Here is a 19,691-nt window from a genome sequence, read left to right on the forward strand (position 1 = left end):
CTTCTCCAGCCTCGTACAGGGGCCGGGGCACCGAGGCTCTGCCTGCTGGCTCCCGGCTCTGGTGGCTGAGGCCTGGGTGGCACAGAGGAGCCTTAGGAAGCGCAGCCTGCACCCCTCCCCAACGTACTCCAGGCTCTTCAGGGTGCTGTTGGCGCAGAGAGCGCGAGCCAGGTCCTGGGCGCCCTCGGAGCTGATGGAGTTTTCTCGAAGGCTGAGGAAAGAGAGGACCCTGAGCTACTGACAGGACAGGTGAAGCCTCTGGGGAAGACAAGCCCAGGTGTTCAGGCCGTTAGAACCCAGGAGCCACACGTGGGACCGGGGCTGAGGTTTGAAGAGGCTGCGCCAGGGAGCCCAGCTCCAGCGGCTTGCCAGCCTGGTGTCCCCCTCTGGGACTGTCAGCAGTAGGTCAGACGGTCCAGGAGGAAGAGGGTAAGACGACGGAACCTCAGAGGTGCGAGGGGTGGGCAGGCATGCTTGGGTGCCTAGAGGCTCGCCTGTAGGAAGGGGGCAGCGGGACCGGCCAGCTGACGGCCCCCGCCACCCCCTGCCTCGCCTGCCAGCAGGAAGAGTGCAGGATGCCAGGCTCCAGGGCCGAGCTGCCAACCATAGGTCTTCCCCCAACAAGTCCGCGGGGGATGTGTGGGCTTCTCAGCACCAGCCTTTCCTTCCAAGTCCCAGCATCCCTTCAGGCTCCCTGGCCAAAGGAATGTCCGTGGATGGAGAGGGAAGCAGGGACTTACTTGAGGCTGAGGAGGGTCTGGTTGGCGCAGAGGGCCCCCATCAGCGCCGCCACTCCCGAGTCACTGATGGAATTGCTCTGCAGGCTGCAGACAGAGGACAGGGCACACTTGGCGTGGGTGTCTTGGGACCTGGAGCGAGCCCAGCCTGGGACTGCAGGCACTGAGTTCAACAGGGATTCAGGGGAGCTCTGTGTCCGCCGCCCTACTGCTCCTCTCATCTCTGATACCTCTCCGGTCCCCTGCAACTCCAGCCCCTGCTAGGTCGGGACCAGGGAGTCTATCTAGCACAACCAGCACCAAGGTTTAGACTCTGCCTTGATTTGGGTGGCTCCACACAGCTTCTGAGGGGGATGTGTGTCTGCAGCCCCTAGAGAAAGGGACACAGCAGAGTCTCCCATTGTGGGGGCAGCACTGAGCTCCCCACTCCCCACCAAGGCCCTGGAGCCAACCCCATCTGCAGCCACCTGTGCCAGATCCCAAAGGGCACTCGGTGCTTGTCACTCTGAAAACTCCAGAACCAACACCGACCCCGACTGTCCAGGGAAAGGGAGCTGGTGGGTGCGCTGGAGGGAGAGACCCTTAAGATCACCATATGCCCAGCATCTGTGGTTGGTTTGGGTTCTAACAGGGAAGCAGTCCTGACTTACAGACCTCCTCCAGGACCCGTCCACCGGCTGGGTGGGGAACCCAGGTGGGGAGTCACCCTCTGCCCACAGCAACCCTGGAAGGTGGTTAGAGGCAGACTCACTCCAGGCTCTCCAGGCCCTGGTTCACCTTCAGGGCCTCCGCCAGGGCCTTGGCACCTCCATCACCAATGCTGTTACTGGAGAACCTGCAAGAGATGGGACATGGGTGGAGCAGCCTGGCAGGACGAGGCCAGGGGGTCAGAGTCCTGGGAAGCCCTCCAGGGAACCGCTGCCTCTGTTGTTTCAAGGGTGCCCGGTGCACAGTTTCTTCTGTCTGAGGCTGTCTGGCAGGGAGTCTCTGTAAGAGATCAAGGCAGCAAAGTCCTGCTTGACTCCCTGGCAGGGGGCAGGGGCCAGGGCCAACCCTTTAGTGAGACGTATTTATGATACTTTATCTGAAGGTGACCAGGAAATGCTATTTTCTTCTGCCAGCTGAGAAGGCAGTAAATGTGAGCCTGTGACACTTGGGGCTCACTCATTCCTGGGACTCTATATCTCCATTCTCCTGGACCAGTGCTTTGGAATCCAAAACCAGCTGTCTTGTTACCCACACATTCATTCATCCATCTACTCACTCACCCATCCACTCATCCATCCATCCATCCATCCCCATGTTCACAGATATTCATAATGGGCTGGGCATTGTGCCAGGCATGGAGGATACCAATTTGGCCCTTCTGCATTTCTCACATGAGCTCCTTCAGACTCCTGTTCTGCTTCAGGGCATCTGCCATCCGCCGGGTTCCCACTGGCCCAATGGTGTTCTTCTGCAGGCTGTAGGAGAGAGGTCCTTCAGTAAAGCTGGCCACGGCCATTCCCAGGCCAAGGACAGTCTGGTTCAAGGTGAGAGGCCAGAGACTACTCAACTGTCATCTCCATTAATTGCAGCTTGTGGGGAGGGGTCTCCAGGAAAGGTCTGCAGATTGTTGCCAAAGTATTGCCTATAGATTGATGTTACTATGTGAAGAGTAAAAGGCAAGGGCAGCTGGGCCCTCCCCTCTCAGGGGCCAGAAAACAGTGACGGGCAGACACACTGAGGAAGGTAGTACCTGCTGCAGGCTGTAAGTGACTGCTTGTCATACTGACGGAAGTTTTCATTTTCCTTAGAATGCAGCAATCCAGATGGCTACCCAAAACAACAGGCAAATCTGGGATAAACTCTGCGCGACTAACGGTGTTGTCCAGACCTCTTACGTGAGGACAAGCTGTGGTTTTTCCTGAAGATGCATGTGTAATGAGCTATATCTGCTTGGCTGCAGGAAAGGGTGAGATTCCTTTCTATCTTTGCCATCTTGTTGGCAGATTTCCTCTGATGCTCACTGCAGGCTAGCTGAATGCTTACTCCAATAATTCAGCTGTTTCCTACTTTCCTACATTTCTGGAGAGGATCTTTTGGGTTGGCAGGAGGCTTTATTTTTTAAAATTTCCCCAACACAGTGGATACCCAGGGGCCAGGTTTTCCAGGGGCCATCCCGATGAACCAGAAGGCTTCAGGGCCTTGTCCCATCCATCCCTCCCTTACAGAAAACAGAGAGGCCCTCGGAGGAGGAGAAGAGAGAAGAGAAAACATTCTCTGCCAGCTGGCACGCCCACTCACTGCAGCACGGAGAGGGTCCGGTTGGCGGCCAAGGCCTCTGCCATGAACCTTGCACCGTCGTCCCTGATCATGTTGCTCTGGAGGCTGTAGAGGCGGGGAAGGAGTGCATCACTGACAGAGCACAGGAGGGTGCCCACCACATGAGAATCGGGGAACAACTGGCCCTCCCCACTGCTACGCTGGCCTTGGCTTTTCCTATGGGTCTCTAAGCACTTGCCTGCAGACTGGGGACCGGTGCTCATGGTATCTGGACCACAATGATAAGGTCATCCATAGTCCTAATTACAGCTAAAAGCCACGGCACCCAAGTGTTGGTGAGGACGTGGAGAAATTGGAACCCTCACCCACTGCTGGTGGGAATGTCAAATGACATGGCCTCTGAGGAAGACAGTCTGGCAGTTCCTCAGAAGGTTACACATAGGGTGACCATGTGACCTAGAAAATCCTAGGTGTCTACCCAGAAGAACTGAAAAAAGTTGCTCAAATATGTGTACACAGATGTGTACGGAACAATAGCCAAAAGGTGGAAACAACTGATGAATGGATAAACAGCTTTGGTCTGTCCATCTAATGGAGTATTATTCAGCCATAAAATGGAATGAAATACACACGCTACAATGCAGATGAACCTTGAAAACACTATACTAAGTAAAGGAAGATAGACAAATAAAGTCTTACTGTTTGATTCCATTTATATGAAATCTGCCGAATAGGAAAACATCCTGACAGAAAGTGGATTGGTGGCTGCCAGGGGCTGAGGGGAGGGGAGAATGGGGGGTGATTGCTGAGGGGTAGAGGGTCTCCTTTTCGGGTGATGTAAATATTTTGGAACTAGGTAGAGGTGATGGTTGCACAACTGTGAACATACTAAATGCCATTGAACCACATACACTTTAAAATGGTGAATTTTATTTGAATTTCACCTCAATAAAAATAAATGAGCAAAACAAAATGACACTCAACTAAATACACACTCAACTAAGGATGGATACAACCACTGTCTCCCACAAGGAGCACAGCAAGCCACACCAAACCATGGGAACCACCTGGAAGACTGGATTTCAGTGTCTTGGAAAACACCTCAGGGGACCATTCTGACACCTTGGCCTTTGGGATTTCCCCCTCAATGGAGGACAGGAAGTTTTCCTCACAGATTATTCTTCCCTTCAAACCTCTACATACCTCCACCTCTTCTCCTCTATCCCCTGCTGAGGCCATAAATCTGAGGGCACAATGGCCAAGGAAGAGCTGAGCTTGCAAACTTGCTTAGGATACAAGATCCCCTGGTATCCACTGGGTGGGACCCAGTATCTCATGCTGCCATTTTGAATTATTGCCCAGTCCATGGGTGGCACCTGAGAAGATGGTTTCTGGGCCATCAGAACACAGACAGAGACAGAGAGCGAGTGGCACATACCTCAGAGAGGACAGAGTGCGGTTAATCTTCAGAGCATCTGCCAGTGCCTTGGCCCCTTGAGGTCCAATGGAGTTACTGCGGAGGCTGGCAGAGGAAGAGAGAGAACCATTTTCTTACCCAATTCCCAGGGAGGGAAGGTGGAACAGAAGTTACACTGACCTTTAAATCTATGCTTCTTGAAAGAATGCATCAGGCTTTAGGATTTCATGTTTGGTGGAACTGGGGCAGAGAACCTTAGTTCAGTGAATGAGGAAGGAGTTTCCCAAGATGGCCCCGTATGATGGAGAAAGGCAAAGCAGGATCTGATGGAATAATTAGTGGGCTTGGGCCAGGTGTGAAGAGATGATAACACCAGGTTCAAGACCAAAATTCTGATGCTTCACTGGGTGAGTCTCAACAGCTGAGCAGGAGCCAAGACTTTGCTTGCTCAGCTGTCCTTCCAGCCCACCCAGGGGAGAGTAAGATCTCGGGGACTTTACAAGATGGCTCAAGCTCTCTCTGTCCCAGTGGTGAAGGGTCCTACTTACTCCAGAGTGGTCAGACTTCTGTTGACGAGGAGGGATCTGGCCAGAGCTTTAGCCCCTTTGTTACTGATCTGGTTCTCACCCAAGCTGCCCAAAGAAAGAGAGAGGAGTAGTTAATGCAGGTCTACAAATCTCGTCACCTCTTCTGCAACACCAGTCCTGTGATCTAAACCCCTCGGCCTCTGTGGCATCATCAGGGCCTGGATACAGGTGGAGATCAGGTCTAGGAAAGCCTCTGAGTTGAGCAAAGTAGGGCCAGAGTGGGCAGACAGACCCTCACGCTAACAAAGGGTCCCAGGGAGAAGTTTGACCAGAATCCAGCACAACCACTTCTACACAAACAGTGCAGCAGAGAGTATGGGCAATGACTGAAGACTTCCACTTGGATCCCAGCCAGTGATATGCTGGAAAATCAGCTTTTGGGGAAAAACAAAATACAAAAATCCTGATTTGTAGCGATGGCTAATTTCCAGTGTGAATACTCTCACCATGGCCAATTTCAAGTACTCTCAGCTCGTAAAAATTCCTGAAAATTTAACAATAGGCTCTCATGAACTGGTAGCTGAACTCACAGCTCCAGCACACTCCTGGCCCTAGCCCTCCCTCTAATGCAAGAAAGGGAAGATGCTAGAGTTATTACAAAACTAACTTGAAAGTCACAAAGTGTACATCTGTGTCCGCCTTGCAAGGGCATCCCAGGAACATGCTGGTGGATCAACCTAGCATAGCTTCATGTGCCCAGTTTCAGAAGTGGTATCTGCTGAGGTTCTTAAAAATGAGGGGCAGCCCCCTGGGAAACAGAATCCCTGGGGTTTTTCAAGGTTTTCAGAAAAGCTTCTGGAGCCACCAGGAAGCTGAGGGGGAACAAAGTGCCTGGCTCTGGGTCCCCTCCCGTCTCCTTTCAATCCCAGCAGCGCCCCTGTTTGTCTGTCTTACTTATTGTGGTTCTGCCAGATATGTCTTTAAAAAGGCATTCTATTACTTAAGAAAAAGTTTGGAGACCATTCATCCAGACCACCTTGTATATAAATGTTCTCAAGTTCTGGAGCCTCTGTCCCCGTGCCCCAGCACCAAGACTTCTGTAATATTTTACAGGCAATATTTCGTAAGCTACATATGTCTTCTGAAGGATGCCTTGGACATTTCAAACAGGGATGTGGCACAGAGGACCAACTAGAGACAGGCGTGAGAAAGCACAGGGCCAGAGAAGAAGTTTTTGGCTTTATTCATAGAGAAATCTGAGCACTCTCTCGGAATCTCCTTTAAGCGAAACATGGAAAGTTAGCTATTTCTTTGAAGGATCCCATGAAGGAGAATATATTAATAGTGAGAAGTTGTCATTATTATGTTTTTTTTAATGGGATTGCGTTTGTGTCTCTGGCTAACAAGACAAGAGAATCCTGCTAAGAACAGCCGGTCCTTACACGGTGCTCCCTCTATGCCTGTCCTGTCCTGAGCACTTTCCTTGAATTAACTCATGAAAACCCTAAGAGGCAAGTGCAGTAGAGGCTTAACCTTGGCTCCTGCTCCTGACAGGTGTCCTCTACGCCCTTGGAATGCCCTACCTGGTAGGAATGTGTCTGTGTATCTGGGGGCCTTGGGCTTTGGTGGGTAGTTTATCTCACAGTGTGACTCTGGGTCATGCAGTGTCAGCTTGACCTCAGGAGGGGCCGGAGACTCAGGTCAGCATGCGGTGGTCAGGTGTGTCTTCATGACTGACCTCCCAGTAACAACTCTGAGCACCAAGGCTTGGGCGGGCTTCCCTGGTCGGAATGTTCCATGTTGTCCACGTCATCTGTGCAGACAGTGCTGTCTGCACAACTCCACTGGGAGGGGACGGCTGGAGGCTCGGGCTGGTCTCTGGGACCCTGCCCCATGGGCCTTTTCCCTTTGCAGATTTTAATCTGTATCCTTTCAATGTAATGAACCATAACTGTGAATATAATGGCTTTTCTGGGTTCCATGAGTTCACTGAACCTGAGAGTAGTCATGGGGACCCCTGAACTCACACCAATTACCTGCACACAGGTGTCTAGACAAGGTCATACGGAGCTCACCACTCTAATCACGATCCTCAGTGACATACTTTTCATTCCTAACTCATTCTGTATTTTTATTTCCTCAAATAAAGATTATTTTAGAAGCTGGAGGCTGGTGTGAGGATGAGAAATTACCCTCTGGGTACCCTTTTCTCCAAACTCATCTCCCTAGTTCTTCTAAAGCCACCAGCAGGTCATCACATCTATTCAACTACAAATCAGGGTGCTACTCAGACTCTGATGTGTTAGTTACAGGAGAGATTTCATAAGCAAATAGATCTATTCTGCAGTCAGCACATCAACCTGCATCTAATTACAACATCAAACATGCAATGTTTACATTAAATTTTTTTTAATTAATGAAAATTAATTTATTGAATTAAAACATTTTGGATTTTATTTAAAGATGCAATCCCATGCCCAGAATACTGTTTGAAGGCAAACTTTGAGAGGAGCTTAGAGTAAATCAGGCCTGGTGTTTGGAGAAATGATTCTACGTCTGCGGTAGCGTCTGACCCTCACCACATCCTTTCCCTTTTCCTACAGATGAGGTACCTGAGCCTCTGAAACTTTCTGGAATGGGTAGAAACAAGCAGCCTGTATCCTGAGCCACACACCTCAAAGCACCTCTCCTTGAAAGCACCATTTGAGCAGAGAGGAGGATGTGAAAGGAGCCCAGAGCCCCAAGAGACAGGTGGGCACCCCAGGTGGGGTCTCCTGGCTCGGTGTTACCTGATCCTTTGAATGCGACAGTCCTTCCCACTCAGCACGCTGCCCAGCAGCTCCATCACAGGGTCCTTGAACTGGTTGGTGTCCAGCCTGTTCGGAGGAACGGTGATAGTGAGTGGTAGCACCACCGTGGGCAAAGGGCTGGCATCAGGGCAGTGGAGGGGGCCCTAAGCTCATACACTCAGGCTGGGATCCTCTCCCTCGCCCTCCTCTCCATCCCAGTGAGCCCCCACCGTGAGGCCTAGAGATCTGGGCCAGCACACCCACATGCTCGTAGGTTTCCTATGAGGGTGACCTGGGGGCACTCAGTGGTCTGAGCCCTGGACTTCCTACCTGGAGGGGAGTCTTCCAGAAGCCCTGCCTGCACACCATGTGTCTGCAGAACATCAGTTGCTAGTTCTCTTTTTTCTGAGGATGTGGATGATACTACTCTGAGGTCTGGAGTGGCCCTGGCCCTACAACCCCCTGCCCACTAAGGTCCGGAGAGTGGCCAAGGATAATGGGCGGAGGGTGGAGTGAGTGGGTGTGGCCTCTGTTAGCACTGGGATGCTTCACAGGGTGTTTAGGTCGAACTGTGTCCTCCCACAAGATAAGGTGGAGTTGTAACTCCCTAGTGCCTCAAGAATGAGATTTGGAAATAGAGTCACTGCAGAGTAATTAGTTAAGACGAGGTCATACTGGAGGGGGTGGGCCTGTAATCCAGTATGACTGGTGTCCTCACAGGACAGGAAAGCTCTGCGTGAAGGTGGCCATGTGACCACACAGGCAGCGATGCCCACTGGAGTGATGCGTCTACAAGCCAAGGAATGCTGCAAACCCCCAAAGCTAGAGAGGCCAGGAAGGAGCCAGGGATCCCCCCCTGCAGCCTTCAGAGGGACCACAGCCCTGCTGACACCTGGTTTTGGACTCTGGCCTCCAGAAGGGGATAAGTTTATGTGGTTTTATGCCATCTAGATCATGGTCCTTTGTTATGGCTGCCACAGGACATGGACACAGCGGGACCTGGCTTCCAGGAGGAGACTTCCAGGTCCAAGCTCTCTCCTCTGCCCACACCTGCCCTGAGTGGCCCCACCCCGCACCCACCTCAGGCTCCGGCAGTGGAGTAGCTGGGGCAGCAGGCTCTGGAGGACACCCTGGCTGAGGCACAGAGGCAAGCTGGCCTCCTGGGCACGGACATCAGACATCTGCAGGAGGTAGGCCAGGGCAGCGCAGTGCGGGGGGCTGGTCAGCCTGGCCAGGGCCCCGCTCTCCACGGCCTCCTCCACGCTGCGGGTCAGTTCCGTGTGCTGCAGCTCGTGCAGGCAGTGCAGGACGTTGACCGCCCGGGCGCAGACTGCCCCGTCGGAGCGCAGGCAGCCCTGCAGGAGCTCAGCCACCTGGGCCCGGTAGCCCTGGTGCTCGCCTTGGGTCAACAGGGAGCCAGCCAGCAGGGCGTTGACCCTCGGAGACAAGAGGCCTGAGAGGAAGCGCAGGAACACATCGAGCCGCCCGTCCTCGACCTGCATGGCCCGCTGGGCAGCGCTCCTGAAGTGCGTGAGGAAGCCAAGCCGGGGCCAGGACATGCCCCCCTCAGTGAAGAGGTCAAAGATGGCCCTCCTGGACGCGCTGTAGTAGTACGCGGCCGCCACGAACTCCTGCAGGGACAGGTGCGTGAAGTAGTAGGTCACTGAGGAGGCCAGGGTCTCCTCCCGCTGCAGGAGGCAGCCGCACAGGGCGGTCTGCAGCAGGGCGAGGTCCACGCCGAAAACCTTCAGGTCTGGCTCGTAGAACACGTACTTCTTCCTGACCAGCCCGTGGAAGGCCAGTCGGCCTAGCGTGCCAACCACTTTGCGGCCGCCCTGGGCCAGCTGCTCGATGCGGGGGCTCGCCTTGCCCTTCTCCTGCACCTCCCCGCCGAGGGCCATCCTGAAGTACCAAGAGTAGAGCTCACACAGGGTCCTCGGAGGCCACAGCTCCGCATCTGGCAGCCCCAACCTGCTGCGGTGCAGGTGGCCCAGCGCCAACCCCGCCAGACGGCAGAAGGCTGGGACAGTGCACATCAGGTACAGGGCCCTGTCCGCCTGCACCTGGCTCAGCACCCAGCCCGAGAGGACTGGGTCCTCGGGGAACATCTGCTCCAGGCACATCTTGATCTCCTCCTTGTTAAAGCCCCGGATCTCAGTCATCCGGTCCACCAGGCCGCCCGGGATCTGGCCGGCTGCACTGGGGCGGGAGGTGACCCAGACGGATACTTCCGGGAAGAGGTTGCCCCGGATGATGTTGGTGATCAGGTGGTCCACCTGGATTTCCTTCCTGGGGTCTGTGCAGGCCACAGTATTGGAGAAGTCCAGGGGCGTCTTACACTCATCCAGACCATCCAGGACCAGGAGGACTTTGGTTAGGGCTGCTGATGCCAGGCCAGTCTCCCCAGCGTGCGGGAAGACGGAGCGGACGAGTCTGTCTGCAGACAGCTTCTCATGGGTGTTGAGATCTCGGAAGGTCAGAGGCAGCACCAGCGAGAAGTCCTTGCCCACCTGTCCCCGGGCCCAGAGGTGGATGAAGTTCCTCACCAGGGTGGTCTTGCCCACACCAGCCACCCCGATGGTGATGGAGATGCGGGGCGGGATGGACACCCGTGACAGAGGCAGGAAGAGCCTGTCCAGGGTAATGGTCCTGCTGGAGCACCAGCCCCCACGTGTGGCCTCCACCTGCGTGAAGTCGTGTTCCCTCAGCTGCAGGTCTGTCAGGCCCTCCACCAGCAGTAGGCTGGTCAGCCTGGGTGAGGGGCTGCCCAGCTCTGGGCCACCTCCTGTCCTGTTCAGCAGGGCCTCTCGGTGCCTCTGTATCCTTAAGTCTGCAGAACAGAGGCCAGAGGGGAGGGCTGGGGGAGAGTGGGGGAGGGGAAGGGAGGAAGGGGTGGGGGAGGGAAAGGGGAAGGGGAAAGGGAGAGGGGAAAAGGGCCCAGGGACCCCACTCCAGGCTATTTACCATTGCCGTGGGGCTTCAGTGGGGACTCTGGTGTCCTGTTGGGGGGCTGTGGGGCCTGGGAGCCCTGACCACCCTTGCCGGCCAGCAGGTCCACCAGTGCTTTGACCTGCTCAGCTGGGGAGCCGGCCCCATGGCCCTGGCCAACCTCCCCGCCTGTCTGCACTTCCTGCTTCCTCATGGAGTCTGGGGTTGCCGCCGGGAGCTGTGAAGAGAGGGCCTGAACCTGCTGCCTGCTGTCTCTCTACCCAGCTGAGTGAGCCTCAAGGGATGGGCAGGGATGGGGCCCCACCCTTTCTCCTTCCCCAGACTGCGGGTGGCCCCTGGTTTGGCCTCTGGGATGAGGTTGAAAGGGCTGTTTGTTCCTGCATGGTGACAGTAGTCTCCGCTGCCAGGAGCACTGCTCAGGTACGGGAGGCCAGCTGATAAGAACAGGGGCCCCAGGCTCAAATCTGAGCTCTGCCACTTACTGGCTGTGTGACACTGGACAGGCCACCTGAGCTCTCTGTGCCGTGGTGTCCTCATTTGTAACCTGGAAATGAACAGATCTGCTCATGAGAAGGGAAGGGTGAAAGAAGCCTGTCTGGAAAGGCTGAATGTGGTGTGATTCCAACCCCATGGCATTCTGGAAAAGGCAAAATTATGGAGACAGTAAGAGGATCAGTGGTTGCTTGGGGTCTTGGGCGAGGAGGGAGTGATGAACTGGCAGAGCACAGAGGATTTCTAGGGCACTGAAACCACTCTGTGTGATACTGCAGTGCTGGATTCATGTCATTGTACATTGGTCCAAACCCACAGAATGTGCAGCACCAAGGGTGACCCTAATGTCAACTCTGACCCTGGGTGATAGTGATGTGTCAGTGTGGGTTTATGATTGTAACAAATGTGCCCCCTTAGTGGGGGGCAGATGCAGGTAGGCCGGCTGAGGGGATAGGGAAATCTCTGGACTTCCCATTCAGTTTTCCTATAAACCTAAAAATGCTCAAAAACTAAAGTCTGTTAACTTAAGAAGGAAAAAGAGAAGGAAGGGTACAGCTCAAGTGGTAGAGTGCATGCTTAGCATGCACGAGGTCCTGGGTTCAATCCCCAGTGCCTTCACTGAAAAAATAAATAAATAGATAGATAAATAAACAAACAAACAAGCAAACAAACAAACAAACAAATCTAATACCTTCCCCTAGAAAAAAGAAAGGAGGAGGAGCCAGAAGAGAGGGGAAAGCTGGTTCTCAGAACAGTGACACAGCCCCTCTTCTTACTGTGTTTCTAGGACGCTGATGCGAAGTGCCGAGATGCAAAGCCGTGCCCAGTCCCACCTGCTCCTTGTCCTCTCCAGGGACTGGAGTGGACTCTGTTGCTAAGGCTGTCCTCCCTATGTGTCCCTCCCTTAGCTAAGGTGGACACTGGAGGACCCTGAGCCCGCCCCCAGCCCCCTCCTCACCTGCAGCGAACAGGACGTCTAGCCCACGGCAGCCCCTCCAGCGGGGCCCCAGGAACTCAGAGGGCAGAGATTAGCCATCCCTCGTCCACGGGTCTAGGAGAGAAAACAGGATTTGGGGCTGGGCAGAGGTCACGCCTGGTGCTTCAGATGACAGCGGCTCACTGAAATGGGTTGGCCCACACCCTCCAGCCCTGCAGCTCTCTGGGTCCCAATATGAGTCACTTAAGTGGGGTCCAGCCCCAAGGATCCAGCACACTCCCCGAACTTGGCTTTGAATTGGGCTTCCGGGGGATTTTAACTGAGGATGAAGCTTTCTACCTGGAGAATACTAAAAGATTCTTGGAAACAAGTAAAGTAGCATTTTCTTGGAAACAAATAAAGTAGCATTTTCCAACCATTCAGTTCATGGTGATATTGAAGTTAGTGCAACGAATTTGAGGTCAACAGTGTCCAACCCAGCTGAACTAACCTGGGAACTAATCAGAAATAGGCCAGGGCAAGGCCACAATCCATACAGTTCCTCAGAACCCTTCTGGCTGTTCTCACTCTTGCATTTTTCTAAGTGTCAAAACCAAGAGGAAAAAAACAGATGGGATTTTGACTGAAGTCACGTCATTGTACACAGATTAATGGCGGTATTATTGAGGTTTTCCTGTAGATTCTTTGCTAAAACTGTTTTTAACTCATCTAGATCTTGCCCATTTCTTGTGTCTAGGTATTTTTAAATAGCCTTTCTTGTTCTCATGAATTTTGTTGGTGTCAAAGAAGACAATTTTTGTGTATTTTATCTTGTTAAGTATTCGTATTAATTCTCATCATTTTTTAGTTAACTCTTTTCAGGCTTTTGAGTTACTGCAATACAAATAATTTCATCTCTTCTCTAAAAGTGTAACTCTTGTTTGCTGAGGGGGAGGTAATTAGGTTTCTTCCTTGAATTCCGCTTGGAGGAGGCACTGGGGATTGAACCTGGGGCCTCGTGGGTGCTGAGCATGAGCTATACCCTTCCCCCTAAAAGTATAACTCATACTTTGAGCAACTTCTCTGCGTGGCCCAGCAATGTGGAAGGACCGCAGTTCTAGCAGACATCCTTGTCTCACTCCTGACTCTCCCAGGAGCGGTTCTAGCCCAAACTGTTAGACCTGATGTTAGTGACAGGTTTCTAATTGGTTCTCTTCTCCTCTTGGGAAAGATTCCTTCAATTCCTCATTTCTCCTTGCCGCTCAGGTAACATTATGTGATGCTTATGGAAGGCTCACTGTGCTCTGGACGTCTTTTACATCTTGTAACAACCAGGTGGTAACAGTAAAAAGATCCCCCTTACCCAAAGAATATTTTTTTAATATTTGCTTGTATTTCTCATTGTGCTTTTATGGGTTTTGTACTTAAACTGGTTAAGCCAAACTGAAGTTAAATTTTGTGTTTAATATGAAGTATTACCATTACCATCATTTCTCCCATTTTATAGAAGAAGACACTGAGGCTCAGAGTGGTTAAATGACTTTCCCAAGGCTACACGACTGGGAAGCAGTTGAGTTGGGACAGAAACCAAGGCTTCACTGAAACACTCCTGCCTCTTAAGGTATGTTTACACATTGAAAAAAAATTTTAGGCATGACTGTTAAATTAGCCAATGGCTTTTTAGCAATATGGTATAATCACATGATTTACTTGCAATCGTTCGTCCAGCTGGCAGGTATTTATTGAGGGCCTTTTGTGTTCTGCAGGCACTGGGGGCGTAAAGGTGAACAGTTAGACGAAGTCTTTAACCTGTGAGTGTGGTGGGGGTAGGGGACAATGACAGTAGTGAAGAAAACAAGTGAATCAGTAAGGCCATTCTGATGGCGATTAGTGCCGTGAGTGACATAAACAGGGAGTGATGGAGAGGGTCTGGGTCCTGGGGGAGGCGATGGTTTTAGTCTGGTGGCCAAGGAAGGCCTCTGAGAAGGCAGAGATGTGAACAGTGAGAAAGAGGCAGTCATGCAAAGAGCTCCAGGAACAGCAAGTGCAAATATACCTTGCGTGTTAGAGGAGCAGAGAAAGGTCAGAGCTGCTGGGGCACAGTGATCAGCGAGCGGCTCACACAAGGGCTTAGGAGACGGGGGCAGAGGGCGCTTGAGACCTGTCACGGTCCAGAGGAGCTGGGGTGGGTCTGAGTGCGGTGGGAAGCCACTGGAGGGAGTGACATGACTGATGTCTAGCAGATCTCTCCTTTGACCTGTGAGCTACACTAACAGATTTTCTAACATCGAACCAAGCTTACATTCTTGAATATTGTCTTCCATTAATATCAAGTATATATAATAGAGAATATAGAGTCCAGGAACAAACATATATTTATATTATTTACGTATGAAGGAGTTTGGTAATATGACAAAAATAATATTTCAGGTCAGTGGAAATGGTGTTGGGGCAATTGGCTAGCCTATGGAAAAAAATTTGTTTTGAACTATACTTCACATTAAACACGAAATTTAACTTCAGTTCAGATTAACCAGTTTAAATACAAAACCATAAAATCTTAATGAGAAATATGAGAGAATACTTTAAAATATTCTTTGGGTAAGGGGCATTTTTTTTTACACAAGGCATAAAATCCAGGAGTCATAAAAGGGAAGATTGACAGATTTGTCTTAATTTAATAATTCTAAATAAAATAATAGATGCCATAAGTAAAACTGAAAGAAAACTTCAAGCCTAGAGTCAACATTGCAACATATATGAAAGACTATTACTATTTTCAATATATAAAGAACTCTTAAAATCAATAAGAAGGCAATAAGTAACCAAATAGGATCATGAACACAGATAGGAATAGAAAAAGAACACAGACAATGCATGGAAATGCAAGTGACCAAGATACTGAAAAGATGCTCAATCTCACTAACGGACAAGAAAAAAACTAAGCAGTGAGCTATCATTTGTCATCTGTGTAATTGGCAAAGATCACGGTGACATAACAGGCTGCATTGGTGAGAAGGTGGGGGTGGAAGGAATCTTAATATATGGTTGGTAGGAGGGTAAATCAGTGTGATTCTGGACCCTAATTAATTTGTCATTATTTATTGCCATTAAATATCTTTGATCCAGAAGTTCCACTTCTGGGAATTTATCCTAATAATTGGACAAGTGCACAAATATGTGCTTATAAGAATGGTCCTGAAATGTGGTTTACAGCAGTGAGAAACTGAAGGGGAAAAAATGAAATTTCTATCCAAAGAGGATTGGTAAAATTATCAGTTACACAGTGGAGAACTATGTGGCCGTAAAAAAATAGCAAGGTCAAACCGGAAATGTCCACAGTGTATTTTTTTTGTCTCTTAATGGTATAAAAGTTTTAATCAGTTTTTAAAGGCATAATCTATACACAATAAAACGGACCATTTCAGGTGCAGAGTTATGTGGATTCTGACAAATGTATACATCTAGGTAACATCTACTGCAGTCAAGACACTGATCATTTCTTTCTCCAAAAAAATGTTCCCTCATGCCCCTCTGCTGTCCATCCCAACCACACCCCCCTGGCCCTAAGCCATCCGTCTTTTTTTCACTATAGATTAGTTTTGCCTTTTCTAGAATTTCATATAAGTGATCTACAATGTATTTGTTTTTTCACTTTGGTAAAATACACACAACACGATTACCATCTGAGCTATTTTTAAGTGCTTAGGTCAGTGGTATTAAATACATTCACACCGTTGTGCAACCATCACCACCATTATCCCTGTAACTGTTTTTATCTTATAAAACTCAAACTCTATACTCATTAAACAGCTCCCCATTCTCCCCTCCCCCAGCCCCAGGCAACCACCATTCTACTTTCTGTCTTTATGATTTTGATGACTCTAGGGACCTCATGTAAGTGGACGCATGCAGTATTTGTCCTTTTGCATCTGGCCTCTTTCACTGAGCATCGTGTTTTCCAGGTTCACCCATGTTACAACATGTGTCAGAATTTCATTCCCTTTTATGGCTGAGTCAAATCCCGTTGAATTATATACCACATTTTGCTTATCTATTCACCTGTCAATGAATACTTGAGTTGCTTTTATGTTTCAGCTTTTGCGAATAATGCTCTTTAACATGGGTGCACAAATCTCTCTTCAAGACCTTGCTTGCAATTCTTTAGGGTACATACCCAGATATATGGTAACTCTATTTTTAATTTTTTGAGGAGCTGCTACACTGTTTTCCGAAGCAGCTTTAGCATTTTACAGTCCCACCAACAGTATATAAGTTTCCGGTTTCTCCACATTCTCGCTGGAATGTGCTGTTCTCTGGTTTTTCTGATGGCAGCCCTCCTAATGTGTGCGCAGTGGGGTCTCACTGTGGTCTTGATTTGTCTTTCCCTAATGACTAGCAATGCTGGGTCTCATTTCATATGCTTATTGGCCATTCATATATATTCTTTGGAGAAATCGCTATTCAAATCCTTAGCTCATTTTTGAATCAGGTTATTTGGGTTTTTGTTATTGTCGAGTTCTCTACATATTCTGGATATTAAATCCTTACCAGATATATGATTTGCAAATATTTTCTCTCATCCTGTGGGTTACCTTTTTTACTTTGTGGATCATGTCTTTTGCTGCACAGAATTGTTTAATTTTCATGAAGTCCAGTTTGTCTAATTTTTCTTTTGTTAACCTGTGCCTTCAGTGTCATACCCAAAAAATCACTGCCAAATCCCATGTTGTGAAGCTTTGTCCTATGTTTTCTTCTAAGAGGTTTATTGGTTTAGGTCTTACATTTAGGTCCTTTATCCATTGTGAGTTAATTTTTGTATATGGTATTAGGTAAGGATCTAACTTCATTCTTTTGCATATGGATATCCAGTTTTTACAGCATCATTTGTTGAAAAGACTGTGCTTTCCTCATTGAATGGTCATAGCATCCTTGTCAAAATCATCTGACATGAGGGTTTATTGCTGGGTTCTCTATTCTAGTCCATTGGTGTACTTGTCTGTCTTTATACTAATACCACACAGTTTTGATTACTGTCACTTTGTGGTACGTTTTGAAATTATGAAGTGTGGGTCCTATAGTTTTGCTCTTCTTTTTCAAGATTGTTTCGGCTATTTGGGGGTACCTTGAAATTCCATGTGAATTTTAAGTTGGGTTTTTCTATTTCTGCAAAGAAAAAAAAAGTCATTGAAATTTTGAAGGGGATTGCATTGAATTGATAGATGACTTTTGGTAGTACTGACATTTTAAAAATATTGCTTCAAGTTCATGAACATGGCATGTGTTTCCATTTACTTATGTCTTCTTTAATTCAGCAGTGTTTTGTAGTCTTCCTCATACAGCTCTTTTACCTCCTTGGTTAAGTTAGTTCCTAAGCATTTTATTCTTTTTGATGCTGTTGTGATTGGAATTGTTTTTGTGGTTTCCTTTTCAGGTTGTTCATTGTTCATGTATAGAAATGAAGTTGAGTTTTGTGTGTTGACTTTGTGTCCTGCTACTTTGATGAATTCACTTTTTAGTTCTAACAGTTGTTTTGTGGAATCTTTAGGATTTTCTACATAAACGGCCATATCATCTGCAAAAGGATGACTTTACTTCTTCCTTTCCAATTTGGATGTCTTTTCTATATGGTCTTTTATGGCCACGTAATTTCCCACTGTATAACTGGGCCATAATAATTTTACCCATCCTCTTTGGATAGAAATTTAGTTTTTCCCCCTTCAATTTCTTTTTCTTGCCTAATTTCTCTGGCTAGAACTTCCACTACCATGTTTAATAGAATCGGGGAAGGCAGGCATCTTTACCTTATTCCTGATCTTGGAGGAAACACTGTCAGTCTTTCACCACTGAGTATGATGTTTGCTCTGAGTTTTTCATATATGGATTTTATTATGTGGAGGTAGATTCCTTCTATTCCTAGCTCACTGAGTATTATTTTTATCATGAAAGGATGTTCAATTTTGTTAAATGCTTTTTCTGTGTCAGTTGAGATGAACATGTGGATTTTTTCCTTCATTTTGCTTATGTGACATATTACTTTGATCAATTTTCCATGTTGAACCATCTTTGTATTCCATGAATAAATTCCAGTTGGTTTTTGTTGAAGATGTTTGCATCAGTGTTCAAAAGGCATATCTATAGTTTTCTTTTCTTATAGTATCTTTGTCTGACTCCAGTGTCAGAGTAATGCTGGCCTCATAGAATGAGTTGGGAAGTGTTCCCTCCTCTTCAACTTTTTGGAAAAGTTTGAGAAGGATTGGTATTGCTTCTTCTTTAAATGTTCGGTAGAATTCACTAGTGAAGCCATCAGGTCCAGAGCTTTTCTTTACTGTGAGATTTTTAAATTAATGATTACTCCTTACTTATAGGTTTCCTTTCTAGTTCTGGGTCTATTCAGATTTTCTATTTCGTTGTCATTTACTTTTGGTAGGTTTTGTGTTTCTAGGACTTCTTCATCCATTTCAACTAGGTTGTCCAGTGTGCTGGGATACAGTTTTTCATAGCACTCTCTTTTAATCCTTTTTATTTTTATAGAATGGGTAGTAATTTTCCCACTTTCTTTTCCATTTTTAATAATCTGAGTCATCTCTCTGTTTTCTTAGTGCATCTAGCTAAAGGTTTGCCAATTTTATTAATCTTTTTGAAGAACCAACTTTTGGTGTCATTGATTTTTCTGTGCTGTTTTTCTATTCTCTTTTTTATTTATCTCTCATCTTTATTATCTCCTTCTTCCTGCTAGGTTTGGTTTAGTTTGTTCTTCTTTTTCTAGTTTCTTAAGTTGTAAAGTTGGGTTGTTGATTTGAGATCTTTCCTGTTCTTTAATGTAAGTGCTTAGAGCTGTCAGTTTCCCAAGCACAACTTTCACCATGTCCCATAAGTTTGGTGTGTTGTGTTTTCATTTTTATTCATCTCTGAGTATTTTATAATTTCCCTTGTGAATTCTTTAATACATTAGTGATTTAAAAGTGTATTGTTTAATTTCCAAAATTTTATGAATTTTCCAGTTTTTCTTCTGTTATTGATTTCTAACTTCATCCCATTGTAGTTAGAGAAAATACTCTGTATGGTATCTGTCTTTTAAAATCTATTAAGACTTAATTTGTGGCTTAACACATGGTCAGTCTTTTTAAATGTCCCATGTGCACTTGAGAAGAATATTCTTTTGTTGTTGGGTAGAGTATTCTGTATGTGTCCATTAGATCTAGTTGGTTTATTGTGTTAAGACTTCTATTTCCTTATTTGGTTTCTGTCTGGTTGTTCTGTCCATTATTGTGAGTGGGGTATTGAAGCCTCCAGGTACTTACTGCAGCACTGTTTATTTCTCCCTTCAGTTCTGTCAATTTTTGCTTCAGATATTTTGATGGTCTGTCATTAGGTGTATAATGTTTATAATTGTTGTATCTTCTTGCTGTTTTTCTTTGTCTCTTATAACTTATAACCTTTATTGATTTAAAGTCTTTTTTGTCTGATATCAGTGTAGCTACCCCTGCTCTCTTTTGGTTACTATTTTCATGGAATATCTTTTTTTGTCCTTTGATTTTCAACCTATTTGTGTCTTTGGATCTAAAGTGAGTATCTCATTGATAGCATGTATAGTTT

At 47.9% G+C, this 19,691-nt stretch overlaps 1 protein-coding gene across 4 annotated transcripts in view; it reads right to left on the reverse strand.

Annotated features, from left to right (window-relative positions):
* The window catches only part of NLRC3 (NLR family CARD domain containing 3), a 35,531-nt gene that overhangs the window by 8,994 nt on the left and 6,846 nt on the right, over nucleotides 1-19,691 (reverse strand). For 3 of the 4 annotated variants that reach the window (XR_004312836.1, XR_004312837.1, XM_032461075.1), the window contains exons 2-13: nucleotides 12,135-12,227; nucleotides 11,167-11,228; nucleotides 10,700-10,901; nucleotides 8,816-10,565; nucleotides 7,736-7,822; nucleotides 4,968-5,051; nucleotides 4,441-4,524; nucleotides 3,024-3,107; nucleotides 2,117-2,200; nucleotides 1,489-1,572; nucleotides 741-824; nucleotides 128-211 (exon numbers count right to left, since the gene is read on the reverse strand). Coding sequence is in view for 2 of the 4 variants with exons in the window: in XM_032461075.1 (XP_032316966.1) it covers nucleotides 128-211; nucleotides 741-824; nucleotides 1,489-1,572; nucleotides 2,117-2,200; nucleotides 3,024-3,107; nucleotides 4,441-4,524; nucleotides 4,968-5,051; nucleotides 7,736-7,822; nucleotides 8,816-10,565; nucleotides 10,700-10,877 (2,603 nt within the window). In the remaining 2 variants the exon portion in view is untranslated. The remainder of the gene's footprint in view (nucleotides 1-127; nucleotides 212-740; nucleotides 825-1,488; nucleotides 1,573-2,116; nucleotides 2,201-3,023; nucleotides 3,108-4,440; nucleotides 4,525-4,967; nucleotides 5,052-7,735; nucleotides 7,823-8,815; nucleotides 10,566-10,699; nucleotides 10,902-11,166; nucleotides 11,229-12,134; nucleotides 12,228-19,691) is intronic. The other variant, XM_014554574.2, reaches the window with a different exon arrangement.

The sequence above is a fragment of the Camelus ferus genome, chromosome 18 (assembly GCF_009834535.1).
Source record: "Camelus ferus isolate YT-003-E chromosome 18, BCGSAC_Cfer_1.0, whole genome shotgun sequence".
Classification (NCBI taxonomy): Eukaryota; Metazoa; Chordata; class Mammalia; order Artiodactyla; family Camelidae; genus Camelus; species Camelus ferus.